General features: G+C 53.2%; 2 protein-coding genes and 1 long non-coding RNA gene across 3 annotated transcripts in view; 2 read left to right on the forward strand and 1 right to left on the reverse strand.

Annotated features, from left to right (window-relative positions):
* Positions 1 to 2,482: 2,482 nt before the first annotated feature.
* GSTT2B (glutathione S-transferase theta 2B) lies at positions 2,483 to 5,703 on the reverse strand. The gene is made up of 5 exons (XM_023185716.1): positions 5,422 to 5,703; positions 4,712 to 4,799; positions 3,612 to 3,762; positions 3,346 to 3,519; positions 2,483 to 2,993 (listed from the first exon to the last, which is right to left on the reverse strand). Exons 1-5 carry the CDS (start codon positions 5,531 to 5,533, stop codon positions 2,784 to 2,786), a joined length of 735 nt encoding a protein of 244 aa, XP_023041484.1. The 5' UTR covers positions 5,534 to 5,703; the 3' UTR covers positions 2,483 to 2,783.
* A 683-nt stretch (positions 5,704 to 6,386) lies between these two features.
* On the forward strand, positions 6,387 to 10,188 carry LOC111522009. Its single transcript, XR_004228613.1, has 3 exons — positions 6,387 to 7,580; positions 8,447 to 8,601; positions 8,932 to 10,188. It is a non-coding gene; the product is annotated as an uncharacterized LOC111522009 (long non-coding RNA).
* Positions 10,189 to 11,723: 1,535 nt separating this feature from the next.
* DDT (D-dopachrome tautomerase) overlaps positions 11,724 to 13,443 on the forward strand; it is a 3,400-nt gene continuing 1,680 nt past the window's right edge. Inside the window, exons 1-2 of the mRNA XM_023185722.1 lie at positions 11,724 to 11,994; positions 12,343 to 12,518. Coding sequence (XP_023041490.1) covers positions 11,734 to 11,994; positions 12,343 to 12,518 — 437 coding nt within the window. The 5' untranslated portion in view covers positions 11,724 to 11,733. The remainder of the gene's footprint in view (positions 11,995 to 12,342; positions 12,519 to 13,443) is intronic.

A 13,443-nucleotide genomic window follows, 5' to 3' on the forward strand; every position in this document is an offset into this window, starting at 1 on the left:
GACCCTGGGCAGTTACCTAACCTCTCGGAGCCTCACGTTTCTCCTCTGCATCATGGGGATAGTGAAAATGCCCCAGAAAATGCCTGAAGAGTGATCAGGGCATGTCTTCTGCCCCTGCCATGTCCCCTCAGTGTGGCTATCTTGCTGCACATGAGCTGCACGTACAAAGCGCCTGACCACTGGTATCCCCAGGACCTGCAGGCCCGCACCAGCGCGCATCAGTACCTGTCATGGCAGCACACGGTCCTGCAGAGTAGCTGTTGCTGGGCCATGTGGCAGAAGGCGAGCCATGGAGGGCAGGGACACCTCCCAGGATGCCCAAGGGATGGTGCTTTCACTTTACAAAATCCTGTTTAGACCTGAGACGAAATCCTGGAATGCCAGAGACTGCCTAATTCACTCAACTTGTTTCATAGAAGGGAAACCAAGGACCAGAACCAAGGAATGATTCCCCTAACATGCCTTAAATCCTGAGCTACCACCTGCACACTTACACTCACACACTCATTGACACACAGCCACACACATTCACACATTCACCCACATCCACACACAATCACACGATGTATCGCATTCACACACATATACACCCACATACACAATCATACCATTTACACACATTCACACAGTAACACAGTTAACTCATGTACACGCACATATACACCCACACAATGACACAATTCACTCACGTTCAATAAAGTCACACAACTCACTCACATTGACACACATACACACCAACCCCCTCCCAAACAATTCACACACACACACACGTACACCCCCTCACAGACACAGGCACACAATTCACACCAACAAAATCACACAATTCACTCATTCACACACATACACCCACATAAACAAATTCACACTGCTCACTCACATTTACACACCATTCAAATTCACACACATATACACCAACGTACACACAGTTCACTCCCATCACACGCATATACGCCCACACATAAACACACACAATTCACTCAATTCACTCACGTTCACACACACACAGTCACTGACATTCACACACACACACGCACCACACAGGCAATTCAGTCACATGGCTGAAAGTCAGTCCTCACCTTGCCACAGTTCCCTTCCCAGCGTCGCCTCAGCCTTTGGCCCTCAGCGTCCCCTTCCCATGCCTGGACTGCTGGAGAGCCCTGAACACACCCCATCTTCATGCCTCCAGCGCTAGCCCAAGCCCTTCCCTCTGCCAAGAGCACTAAGTGGAACTCAAGGTCACTTCTCAGGACCCTTCCCTGCCCCTCCTCCTGCCAGGTGACCTGGGGATCCTGCTGGCCCCGTTTAACAATGAAGCACACCATAGTTCAGCTGATGTCGGTCCCTCGGACTTACTGCCACCTACACGGCACTGGGACTGACTGACTTTATTCTTTATTTCATGTTTTTTATTGGAGTGTCTGTTGAAAGTAAAGCCATCCAATTAGGAACAATCCAAAGGCAGTCAGCAGGGATCAAGAAAGCACAGACTGTGGCCACAATCCCCAGTATCTGATGGGGAGAGGGATTGGTAATGGAAAAGGCCCAGGAAAGCAGGCCAGCGTGTCCCCCAAAGTATGAGAAATCGCTCGAGAGACAGACATTCGGAATGGGACCTAAGACAGAAGCCACCACCAGGCATCCTTAAGGCAGGGCAGTTGCAATGGTTGCTGCTTGGAATACTTCTGGCTAGGAGTGGCACATGGTGGGCACAGGGCAGGCATGGGAAGTGGGGGCACCAAGGCCACAAGACGTGTGGGCAAGTAGCCCAGTATGTGTATGGAATAGCGTGTTTATTGGTCAGCAGTGACATCTACTGTCACACTTGAGAACTGCATCCACAGCCAGATGGCCTCCTGTGAAGACCTCAGGGCAAACTGGGGAACCCTGCCCTTCTTAGAAGGTGATGCTAGGGGGATGAGCAACACCTTTCTTAGAGGTTTGAATTCCTCAGGGCCCCTCCAGCATCTTGGTCTTCCTAATTCCAATGTCCTCCCTTGATCCCCCAGCCCTAGGGGTAGCAGTTTCTTGCAGTGTTTACCTCCGTGTTAATCTGGATTCTCTGTCTTTGGAGTTCTCTAATGCCTGGTTACCAATTCTTTGTATTAAGTTCTCTCTGTTAAAATGATTGTGATGAGGTCCATCCCATGGATATACATGGAGGTTTGTGTGACAATGTACAATCCTACTATCTGCTGTTATTACAAAACTGTCCTAGAAGACATGAATGCTTGTTAAAAGAAATCTTTTAAGCTTCCTAGACTTCAAAGATCATTGCTATTCCCTATGAAACATCCCCTACATCCTTTAATAGTTGGCAATTCGAATTGGTTACTTACTTAATATTTTGTTGCCCTGGTGATACAATTATGTTGACTTGCTATTGTGAAGTTACTTTGGTAACCCATGATGAGGGTTACTAGCACTGACTTTTACTCCATATGCATAACATAACAACGTAGTAAAACCAGTAACTCTTGGTTCCCTATTCAAAGTGTTTGGAATCTTTATTATATTTAAAAAGCTGATGACATTTGCCAATTTTTGAGTGTTCTTCACGTTACTGATTTGTAGGAGTTTTTTATGTATTGCAGATTTAGTCTCTTACTGGTTATGTCTGCTGTACCTAAGGAGAAGCAGCACTGCGGAGGACACTGTCTTGCCTGTGCAGAGCTTCACATGAAGCTGGAGACAAGGGATTGGGGCAAGAGGGAAAGATAAACAGGGGCAAGTAAGTAACAGAATGAATCCTCATGGCGAATCTCCTGGGCCCCATCCCAGACCCTTCAGGGGATCCTGGCAATTCGAAGTAGCATAGTCGGATAGACCTCTGGTGGGGGTGTTGGGAGGGTTTTCTTGGCCGCCTGTTCCAGGATGCTCAAGATGAAGCTGTGGGCCTCCTGGCACAGCTCAGCACCCAGGAAAGCCTCCACTCGTTCACGCCATGCTGCCAGTCGTGGCCGTCCCTTGAACAGTTCGTAGCCGACAGCCACCGGCTGCAGGAACAAGGATGAAAAGGTTGTGGGGATACAACTTTCCCAGTTGTCACTGCCAACCCGAATGCTGGAACCATGGGCAAATGTATCAGAGACATGGTCCATTCCCCAGCCCCCAGATGAATGGACCATGGAGGCCCAGGCAGTATGTTCAGCTTTAGAGCCCAAGAGCAGCCAGGGTGAGACCCCATACCCAGGCAGGAGGCAGAAGCTCAGGGTTCTGGCCCCAGATCATCCAGAGACTTGCTCTATGACTCCAGGCAAAGTCTTGGCTTTCTCTAGGCCTCAGTGTTTCTGTCTGCCTCATGGGTGTGGCACGAAGAGGGACACTGCCCACAGGCTGAGCTCACACCTGCATCAGCTCCTCCAGCGCCATGAGATCAGCCAGCGTCATCTGCTGGCCAGCAAGGAAAAGCCTGTCCCCCAGGAACTTGTTCTCCAGCCATTGCAGGGCCCAGTCTATGGCAGTCCTGTTGCGTTCCACCTTCTCTTCGGGAACCTGGACCCCAATGAGTGGCCCCAACACCTGATGAGGGCAGAGAGTGGGTCAGTGTATGGCCCCTGCCTACTCCCAACTACTCTCTGAATGCCAACCACTCTCCAGATGGCTCTCCTCACCTGGACCCACATGGGTACACCAAAGGTGCCGCGGATGCAGTCGGCATGCCAACCCAGGTACTCATGAACACGGGCACGAGCCTGCAGGTCAGATGGATACCAGTGGTCTGCCGTCTGGTACTTACAGCTCAGGTAAATCAGGATGGCTGAGCTGGGAATGAATGGGCAGTGGCTGTAAGGACACTGGCACCAGGCCTTTACCCCCAGCTGCTCCCATCCGCCAGTGGGGCCTGGGGGTTTCTCTGCATTTGAAGGACTGCCCTCCAGCCTCACCCTCCATCTCCAGCTCCCCAACACCAACCCCTCCTCCCCCGAGTCTCCTCCTGTCTTTGTTTTCTTAGGCACCGACTCTTGGCTGGACCTTCTGCTTTGCACTTTGAGAACCTCATCTCTGTGATATCCCAGCAGCTGCCCTATGAGGTAGAGACTCCCGTTAGCCCTTTAGCACAAGAGAAAACTCAAGGTCAGAATGGTCAAGTGACTTGTCTGAGGCAGTGAAGCTCAGAAAAGGCTCCCTGGATCACTGGAACCCAGCATGGGGCCGGCACACGGTGGATGCTCCGTGGAGTCACTTGCATGCCCATGCGCATGGATCAGGGATCACGAGGGGAGGCAGGTCTTCGGCCCTCCTCTGACAGGTCCCGCAGCCATCACTTCTGCAGCCACCTGACCTCTTGTCCTCTTCCTGCCCAGCGGCTGGACCTCACCACGAGCTGTGCCCTCGGGCCATGGCACTGGCCTCTAGGCCTGGCCTGGGCAGATTGGGGTAGTCTGCCACAAGTCACTAGAAGCTCTTTTCAGCTTGCATTTGTTGAACCTACTCTGTGCAACACTGGAAAAATGTTCCCTTGTCTTCTTTTCCAATATCCTTCAGTCTGGGAGCAGAGAGGCCCTGGGGCTCAGATGACGCCAAAGATGAGAGGTGCGGGGACATGCTCTGTCAGCCCCTGCTCATCCCTGTCACATCCCAAGCTGTACCTTCTCCCCAGATCCCTCTCCTTTCCCCTTGCTGCCCCATGGGGTATGGGAGGGCCCACACAGTGGGGACAGCCAGGGTCACATGTGCTCCGGATGTGGGAGGGGAGAGGGAAGGAGGGCACCTTTCGGTCAAGATGAAATCACCATCCTTGAGCACAGGCACTTTCTGCAGGCTGTTGATCTGGAAGAACTCCTTGCTTCTGTGCTGCCCTGAAGAGGAAGAAGTCAGACAAGATCTTCAGCGTAGGCCGGGCGTTGTGGCTCAAGCCTGTAATCCCAGCACTTTGGGAGGCCGAGACGGGCGGATCACGAGGTCAGGAGATCGAGACCATCCTGGCTAACACGGTGAAACCCCATCTATACTAAAAAATACAAAAAACTAGCCGGGCGACGTGGCCGGCGCCTGTAGTCCCAGCTACTCCGGAGGCTGAGGCAGGAGAATGGCGTGAACCTGGGAGGCGGAGCTTGCGGTGAGCTGAGATCAGGCCACTGCACTCCAGCCTGGGTGATAGCGAGACTCCGCCTCAAAAAAAAAAAAAAAAGAATTCTGAAAACTCCATTAAGTATTTTCTTTCCACCCCCACAGAACAGAAGGTAACATTATCCACCTTTTCAGAAGGTAACATTATCCACCTTTTCAGAAAGCAAGCTAAGGTTCAGAGAAAGCTGTGATCCCTCCAAGATCACTCAATCGACAACATTCTCTGGTGGCAGACGCTGCAGGAGGAGGTGAGGGGGCTGTGCGGGCAGCGAGACGCTCAGGGCGGAACAGGGCAAGGGGCCTGGGGGTGCACTGGATTTGTGGACACACGGGTAAACGGGTTGGGCCCACCTTTGATAACATCCACAGTGCGCAGCTCGAAGGGGATGCCATTCTTCTTGGCGAAGATGTAGACGGCGCGGCTGGGCTGGGAAAGCAGGTCCAGGTACAGTTCTAGGCCCATGGCGGAGGCTGCAAGGACAACGGGGATGACAGGGAATGCGCTGATGGTGGTGTGGGCAGCGGCTGTGGCAGGCTCAGGGCGGCCGCGGGAAATAGGGGCTCAGGCTCCACTCCCTGGGACAGTACCCAATTGGAGCACAGCACCCCCGGACCCGCCTCGCCCCTTCGGTTTCTGTCCAATCCTGGCCAGCCTTGTTGAAGACGAAGACGCCACCACCAGGTCCGTGTGCCCCTACAGGGAGGGCGGTCGCTATGAACGCACAGCTGGGAGGGTGAAGTTGGAGCTGGGGGCCCTCGACTGGGAGGGAGGACGGTGGATGCAGGGGGCCGACTGCAAGGGGAAGAGGAACGAGCTGGACAAGGAGAAGCAGGTCTGCTTTTCGGGATCCCGGTGCCAGGGACCCCGCCTGGTTCCAGGCGTCATCCCGACCCAGAAACGACTGGGCCTAGCCATCCTGGAAAGGCCCCAGCGCACGGACATCTGATGGTTCTTTCAGAGCTTTGTTTCTCGGCGCTGCAAGGCGGCGGAAGGGAGGGAGCGAATGGGATCCTCTAAAAGGGATCTTAAAGTTTGACCCAGCGGTATGTGACACTTGCAGGTGTCCCAGACTGGTGGGAACCTTGACTGGAAGGCTGGGGTTAAGGATGAACTTTTTTTTTTTTTTTTTTTTTTTTGAGACGGAGTCTCGCTTTGTCCACCAGGCTGAAGTGCGGTGGCGCTATCTCGGCTCACTGCAAGCTCCGCCTCCCGGGTTCCCGCCATTCTCCTGCCTCAGCCTCCCGAGTAGCTGGGACTACAGGCGCCCGCCACGGCGCCCGGCTAACTTTTTTTTGTATTTTTACTAGAAACGGGATTTCACCGTGGTCTCAATCTCCTGACCTTGTGATCCGCCCGCCTCGGCCTCCCAAAGTGCTGGGATTACAGGCGTGAGCCACTGCGCCCGGCCAAGGATGAACTTTCTACCATCCAGACTGTCCCCTGCAGAGCAGCTGCTGCCAGACAGCAGGAGCTCCCGCTTTGTGCACAGGAAGGGGCAGGGAGCTTGCAGCAGCCCCGGAAGGCAGGAATGACTGCGCGGGAACCTCCTTTCTTCTCCCTGAATCCCAGCCCTGGCATCTCACCACGGGGCACAGTGAGGGTCCAGGGCTGGGCCCGGGACTCTAGCTGAATCTTTCAGAGTATCCCATCCCTCTGGCCAGTGGCCCAAGCGAGTGAACCAGAAGGCTTCCTTGGGAGTTTTGAAATTGGAACTGGAGAGAGGCGCTCCCTATGGGGAGGTAAATGGGAGCTGGGGCCACCTGTAGTGACATTTCCTGAGTTCATGGAGTAGGCGAGTCTCAGAGAGAAAAGCTGACTCAGAGAAAGGGAGTGATAGCTGGGAGGGGTGGCCCACACATGCAATCTCAGCTACTCTAATGGGATCTGTTTGTCTGATGTCTCGGTATGAAAGGACTTTCTAAGCCTCAGAACAGTGGAAGAACTGAACAAAGGAAAAAACTAATACATATACAAGGAGATTTTGTGGAAGAAAAAAATGGATCAAACTTAAGCAAAAAACTGGGAAGGATCTTGATAAAAGATATGTCAGAAGGAAGTAATATTCTTTAAGATGTTCTTAGAAATTCATCGGACAGGCGGGGTGTGGTGGTTCACACCCGTAATCCCTGTACTGTGGGAGGCAGAGGTGGGTGGATCACTTGAGGTCAGGAGTTTGAGACCAGCCTGGGCAACATGGTGAAACCTCATCTCTACTAAAAATACAAAAATTAGCCGGGTGCGGTGGCACATTCGGGAGGCTGAGGCAGGAGAATCACCTGAACCTTGGAGACATAGGTTGCAGTGAGCTGAGATCATACCACTCCACTCCAGCCACGCCACTGAGTGAGACTGTCTCAAAACAAACAAACAAACAAACAAAAAGAAGAGAAACTCATCAGACAAAGAGAGGAAAAAAATGAGCAAAGGAAATCAGCAGATGTTTCATTGAAGGACAGAGAGAAATGGTCAATACATGGATGAAAATATGTTTAACTTCAGTAATAATCAAGTAAGCACACACCAACACAACATGCACACTGTTTTTATCAAATGTGTACATGTTTTGGAAATGAGTACTCCCAATTAATATGTACAGAGCACTTCACAGTGCCCAGCACAGGGGTGGCACCCTGTGTGTGAGAATGAAATAGGTAGATCCGCGCCCTGCTGAAAGTAAGGGACTGCCTCTCTGGAGGATCCCTTGGGTGATAAGGAGGTTTTCACACCTTAACTGTGTCTGTCTTGGGGCCTGGGAGCAGAGCCCCCTCCAGCTGGTGGGGAAGGGAGCATGGTGTGTTTGAGAACAGATTGGAGAGAAGTTGAGTAGAGTAAGTGTTGACTCTTTCTACCCAAAGTGTGGTCCATGGACCAGGAGTATCAGCATCACCAGGGAGCTTGTTGGAAATATGGAGGCTCAGGCTCCACTCTGACCTTACTGATTGGGAGCATAAACTTTAACCAGATTCCAGGGGGGATTCATATACACATTCCCATTTGATAAGTGGGGGGTAGTAGGAGGTGAGAAGTGGGGAGTGGATGGCCACTGCAGTGGGGAAGGCTGACTTTGTGTTGAGGCCATTTTCATGAGGGCAGTGGGGAGCCATGGAAGGCTTTATGCAAGGGAGGGTATGGGCAGATTGAGATTACAGAAGGATCCCACCAGTTGCCTTGTGTGATGACCCAGGGAGAAGGGGAGGCTGTCCCTGTTTGAGTAGGAGATGAGGGCTACTAGTGGCCATTAGTGGAAAGAAGTGAGCAGAAATCCAAAGGACTGGTGATGATAGGATGAGGCTGGGAACCAGCATGGGCTTTGGGCAGACCCAGAACCCTCTGTCTGCCTGTTGGCCCACCAGATAACAATCCCTGTGTTCCCAGGAGAGTCAGTGCCACCTGAGATGTTGGCAGCCACTTTGGCTGAGCTAGACAGGTGCCTGCAGCTGCTTGAGGACAAGTTCCTGTGGGACCAGGCCTTCCTTACTGGGTCCCATATCTCTGTGGCTGACTCGGTGGCAATCATGGAGCTGATGCATGTGAGTGCCATGGGGCAGGGTGCCCGCTGGGCAGTGGGGTATCCGGGAAGGGAACTGACATCCTAGCTCAGGTTGTCTTTTCTGGATGTGGGACCCTGTGTGAGTCACTTCTCCTTCTGAGCCTCAGTGTCCCATCTATAAAATGGGGCTTTACAAACCCTCATCGCAGATATATTAAGAGGCTTCCAAGTGTCCCTAGGGAGGGGGACGCCCCAGCCCATCACACACATAGTGGAGGAGGGAAAATCCAATCAGAGAACCCCTAAAGCAGGTCACGCTGCCTTACGCCTGGCTATGCCCAGCCCCTCCGCTGACTCTGTCTTCCCCTAGCCCATCAGCGCTGGCTGCTGAGTCTTTGAAAGCAGACCCACAATGGCAGCAGGGCGCCCAATGTGTGGAGACTGCAGTGGGGGAGGACCTCTTCCAGGAGGCCCTCACAGCTGTCCTGAAGGCCAAGACCTGCCTCCAGTAGAACCTGCTGTTAAAGAGAATCTGAAGCCCTTAATGCAGCTTTTCTTACTGTGAGTGCATGTCCCGGACTTCCTGAGCCACTGAGGGGATGCTGTGTTAGTAGAATAAAGACATGGAGCCGTCTGTCTCCTTGGTTGTAAAGAAGACATATCTGCGCAGGCTCTGGTCCACAGTTCCTCCAGGTATCATGCCTGCATTCCTTTTGTCTCCTACCCCATTCCTTTCTAGCTTCCATGTGACCTCTGAAAAGAGCTTTGGCAAACACTTATTTGACCCTGTCCTTCTGTGTGGAACTTTCTATGGTTCTTCACTGCCCAGAGGCTAAAGTACAAGTCATTGAACTTTGTATTCAAGGCCTTGCTCCCACTCCTCCAGGTGGCCCCTTCTGCCTGCACATTTTTATACCCCGCTCTGGGCTCCCACCTTGGCTTCTGCTCATGCTGTTTCCTCATCTTCTTTGCCTGGTGCCCTTCCTGGTCTTTTGGCATTTGGCACCCTGTCTCTTCTCCAGGGAGACTTCCCTGGCCTCCCCAACCCCAGTCCAGGTCAGATGACCTCTCTGGCACCTCAGCCCCAGGGTTTCCTTGTGGGGGATACCCCTGGACTGAGCATGTATCATAGATGAGGGGTGACCTGGTGAAAAGATGTCTGAATCAGGATCAGCCTTGGTCTCCTAGGTCTCTCTCATCACTGTGGGGCGATGTGTCCCACAAGTGGGGTGCACGGCTGGTTCATGGACCTCCGTGCAGGAAGGGAAGTCCCTGGCTATTTCCTGGCCCTCTCCCATGCCTCCTCATAACCTTAACCACAGTCTTTTCTACACCCCACTCCCTGATCCCTGGCTTGTCCATGCCCCACACCTGGTCCCAGACTTGCCACCTGTCCCTGCCCTCTCCCCTTAGGACTGTCATATTTACCTGTCGTGTGTCTCAGACCTTCTGATATCTGAGTCATCTAATAAACAAACTGCTAATAGGACAAGATCATGACAGACAGAGACTCTGTCGGCCTTTCAGTGGAGGCTCCTTTAAGTATGCACACTTACAGATAATTTTATACATGTAGCTGAAATTGTACATATAAACCTACACATTTTTTCTTTCTTTTTTGAGAGGGAGGGGGGAGCCTGAGTCTCACTCTGTCATGGAGGGTGGAGTGCAGTGGGAGTCATAGCTCACTGCAGCCTAGATCTCCTGGGCTCACTCAGCCACCCAAGTAGCTAGGGCTGCAGGCGCACACCACAGCACCTAGATTTTTTTTTGTAGAAAATAAATAAGAGAATCTTGCTATGTTGCCTAGCCTGATCTTGAACTCCTGGGCTCAGGCAATCCTCCCTTCTTAGCCTCCCAAAGTGTGGAGATTACAGGTGTGAGCCACCTTGCTTGGCCACAACTTCAATCATATTTGAAATGTACAATTCAAGTGATTTTACCACACTGACCACAGACTCCTGTTTAAGCCACACCAACAGAGTTCCATTTCTTGTGTGTTTTTTTGAGATGGAGTCTCGCTGTGCCCAGGCTGGAGTGCAACAGCGGGAGTGCAACAGCGCAATCTTGGCTCACTGCAACCTCTGCCTCCCCGGTTCAAGCGATTCTCCTGCCTCAGCCTCCGGAGTAGTTGGGATTACAGCGCCTGCCACCATGCCCGGCTAATTTTTGTATCTTTAGTAGAGATGGGGTTTCGCCATGTGGGCCAGGCTGGTGTCGAACTCTGACCTCAGGTGATCCGCCCACCTCCACCTGGCAAAGTGCTGGGATTACAGGCGTGAGCTACCGCACCCGGCCTTTCCATGTTTTAATGTTTTTGAGACAGAGGCTGGTGGACAGTGGCTCACCACCAGCACAAGAGGCTACACAGGCACATGTCAATGGGTACCAGGTGGGGACAGGGAATGTCGTGAGCCCAAGGGCCCTGGCCAGCCCTACCCGCGCCCGCACGTGTAACCACATCTCCTGACTGCCCAAGAGAAACGCAGATTTTCATACTTTAACATAAAATTTCCTGACTTCGAAATGGTGGCAAATCATTCAAAAATTTTGTTTTTTGTTTTTTAGACGGAGGCTCGCTCTGTCGCCCAGGATGGAGTGCAGTGGCGCGATCTCGGCTCACTGCAAGCTCCGCCTCCCGGGTTCACCGCCATTCTCCTGCCTCAGCCTCCCAAGTAGCTGGGACTACAAGCGCCTGCCACCACGCCCGGCTACTTTTTTGTATTTTTAGTAGAGATGGGGTTTCTCTGTGTTAGCCAAGATGGTCTCCATCTCCTGACCTCAGGATTCGCCCACCTCGACCTCCCAAAGTGCTGGGATTACAAGCGTGAGCCACCGCGCCCGGCCTCAAAAAACTTTTAAGCTCCTGTTGCATTGGTTATTAGGGTCGAGCCTGGGGAAAACCCCTATAGGTGTGTGTGTGTCTGTGTTGGGGGTGTTCAGACCTAACAGTGCTAGGAACCAGGCGACCACAGCGCGGAAAACTTGAGAGGGAAATCCACCTGGCGCCAGACAAGAGGGTTGGGGAAGAGACAGAGTAGGGCCACTACAAAGTTAAAGACTTGTAGTGGAAAAAAAAGACTTGTAGTGGGTGAGGCTACACCTAGAGCGGGGGCGACGGGACTTCCGGAAATCAGAGCCGGCACACGTGACTTCTGTTTGCAGAAGCGGGATGTACCCTAGGCAGCCAATCGGGGAGCGCTGTCTCTGTCCAACCAATGAGAAGTCAGATTGCTGTGGCGCCTTCCCCCTCCTCCCTGGTCCCGGAGCTTTGGGTACCCCGCGCGTTTTTTTCCCTGGAGCAGTTTTCGTTCCTCTGCTCGCCATGCCGTTCGTAGAGCTGGACACGAATTTGCCCGCCAACCGAGTGCCCGCGGGGCTGGAGAAACGACTCTGCGCCGCCGCTGCCTCCATCCTGGGCAAGCCTGCGGACGTGAGCGTGGGCCGGGAAGCACTGGGCGAGGGGAGGTTGGTGGGCCAGGGGTCCGGCCCAGTCCCTGCTCCGCCACCCCGACAGTGACCCCGAATCTTTCCCCAGGGACCACTCCCCCCTCCTTTCTACACACCAAGCTCTGACTTTCCATGCTCCACGATCCCGCGGCTCGCCCTCCGCACGTCTTGCCCTTATTGCCCTTCCCAGTCATGACCTGGACATGACCTTCAGGTCCATTCCTGTCCCCGCAAACACTGGCGCGTTTCCGCTTTCGCGCGCTCGGGTCGGGTCCCCAGAGGTAGCCCGGCCGGCCTCAGCTTCGGGTAAAACTTTTCATGTCCCCATCAGCGCGTGAACGTGACGGTGCGGCCAGGCCTGGCCATGGCGCTGAGCGGGTCCACCGAGCCCTGCGCCCAGCTGTCGGTCTCCTCCATCGGGGTAGTTGGCACCGCCGAGGACAACCGCAGCCACAGCGCCCACTTCTTTGAGTTTCTCACTAAGGAGCTAGCCCTGGGCCAGGACCGGTACGTAGGGGTAGTCGGGGATCCATTTGGGACTGCGGCAGACTGGAGCCAGTGATCCTGCCTCAAGGGGAAAGACCCATTTCTTGCCCTGCCCAGTAAGGACACATCAGGGTATGGGGCCCTGGGGCCCCCTGACCCCTCAGGTTCCCGGTAGGACCATCTTCAAAGTGTGAGCAAGATTGAATGAATTTCTGGCTCTGCTCCTCAGTGTGTAAGTCTGTGAACCGGGAAGGCTCTCTCTTAGCACTCCCAGGGGCAGTGCAAGGGTCATGTGGGATTGTGTGTGTGCTGTACCTGCCTTGGCACCTGGCAGGGTAGGTACACTTGGCTGAAGTGTGATTTTCTAGAACTTTTCCAGGCTGGTCAGAAGGAATTCTGGGTATGTTTTGAAGCTGTCTTTTGGACCTTTGTCCCAACCAGGTTCCAGGTGAGGTTCATGGGAGACTCAGAGTAGTGAAAGAGCATTGGCCTGGATGTTTAGACATCTGCTTTCTGGGTCCTGCATAGCTCGGGAACCCCAGACAAACCTGGAAATGAACCATCTCCAGTTGGCAACCTCCTCTTCTGTGAAAACAGGGGAAATGACCTCCCTCCCCCATAAGAAGCCTCTACAACCCAAACCTGGCTTTCTGTGACCGAGTTAAAGTTTCTTGTTGGGTAAAAGATACTCTTGAGCCACATCCATGCCTATGAGGAAATGAGGGCATGAGAAGCTTGAAAGGACACTGTCCAGGCATGGTAGCTCATGCCTGTAAATCCCAGCACTTTGGGAGACCAAGGCAGGAGGTTCACTTGACCCAGGAGTTGGAGACCAGTCTGGGTAACATAGTGAGATGCCATCCCCCAAAACAGTTTTAAAAATTAACCAAGGCTGGGCACGGTGGCTCAAGCCTGTAATCCCAGCACTTTGGGAGGCCGAGACGGG

The sequence above is a fragment of the Piliocolobus tephrosceles genome, chromosome 19 (assembly GCF_002776525.5).
Source record: "Piliocolobus tephrosceles isolate RC106 chromosome 19, ASM277652v3, whole genome shotgun sequence".
In the NCBI taxonomy this organism is placed as follows: domain Eukaryota; kingdom Metazoa; phylum Chordata; class Mammalia; order Primates; family Cercopithecidae; genus Piliocolobus; species Piliocolobus tephrosceles.

What these genes read in the sequence shown, in the direction of transcription:
- GSTT2B (XM_023185716.1), bottom strand. Translation starts at nt 5,533, where the DNA reads ATGGGCCTAGAACTGTACCTGGACCTGCTTTCCCAGCCCAGCCGCGCC. An exon ending in CACTGTGGATGTTATCAAAG is followed by an intron (nt 4,800 to 5,421) that starts GTGGGCCCAACC and finishes CTTCCTCTTCAG; the next exon opens with GGCAGCACAGAAGCAAGGAG. An exon ending in GTGTACCCATGTGGGTCCAG is followed by an intron (nt 3,520 to 3,611) that starts GTGAGGAGAGCC and finishes TGCCCTCATCAG; the next exon opens with GTGTTGGGGCCACTCATTGG.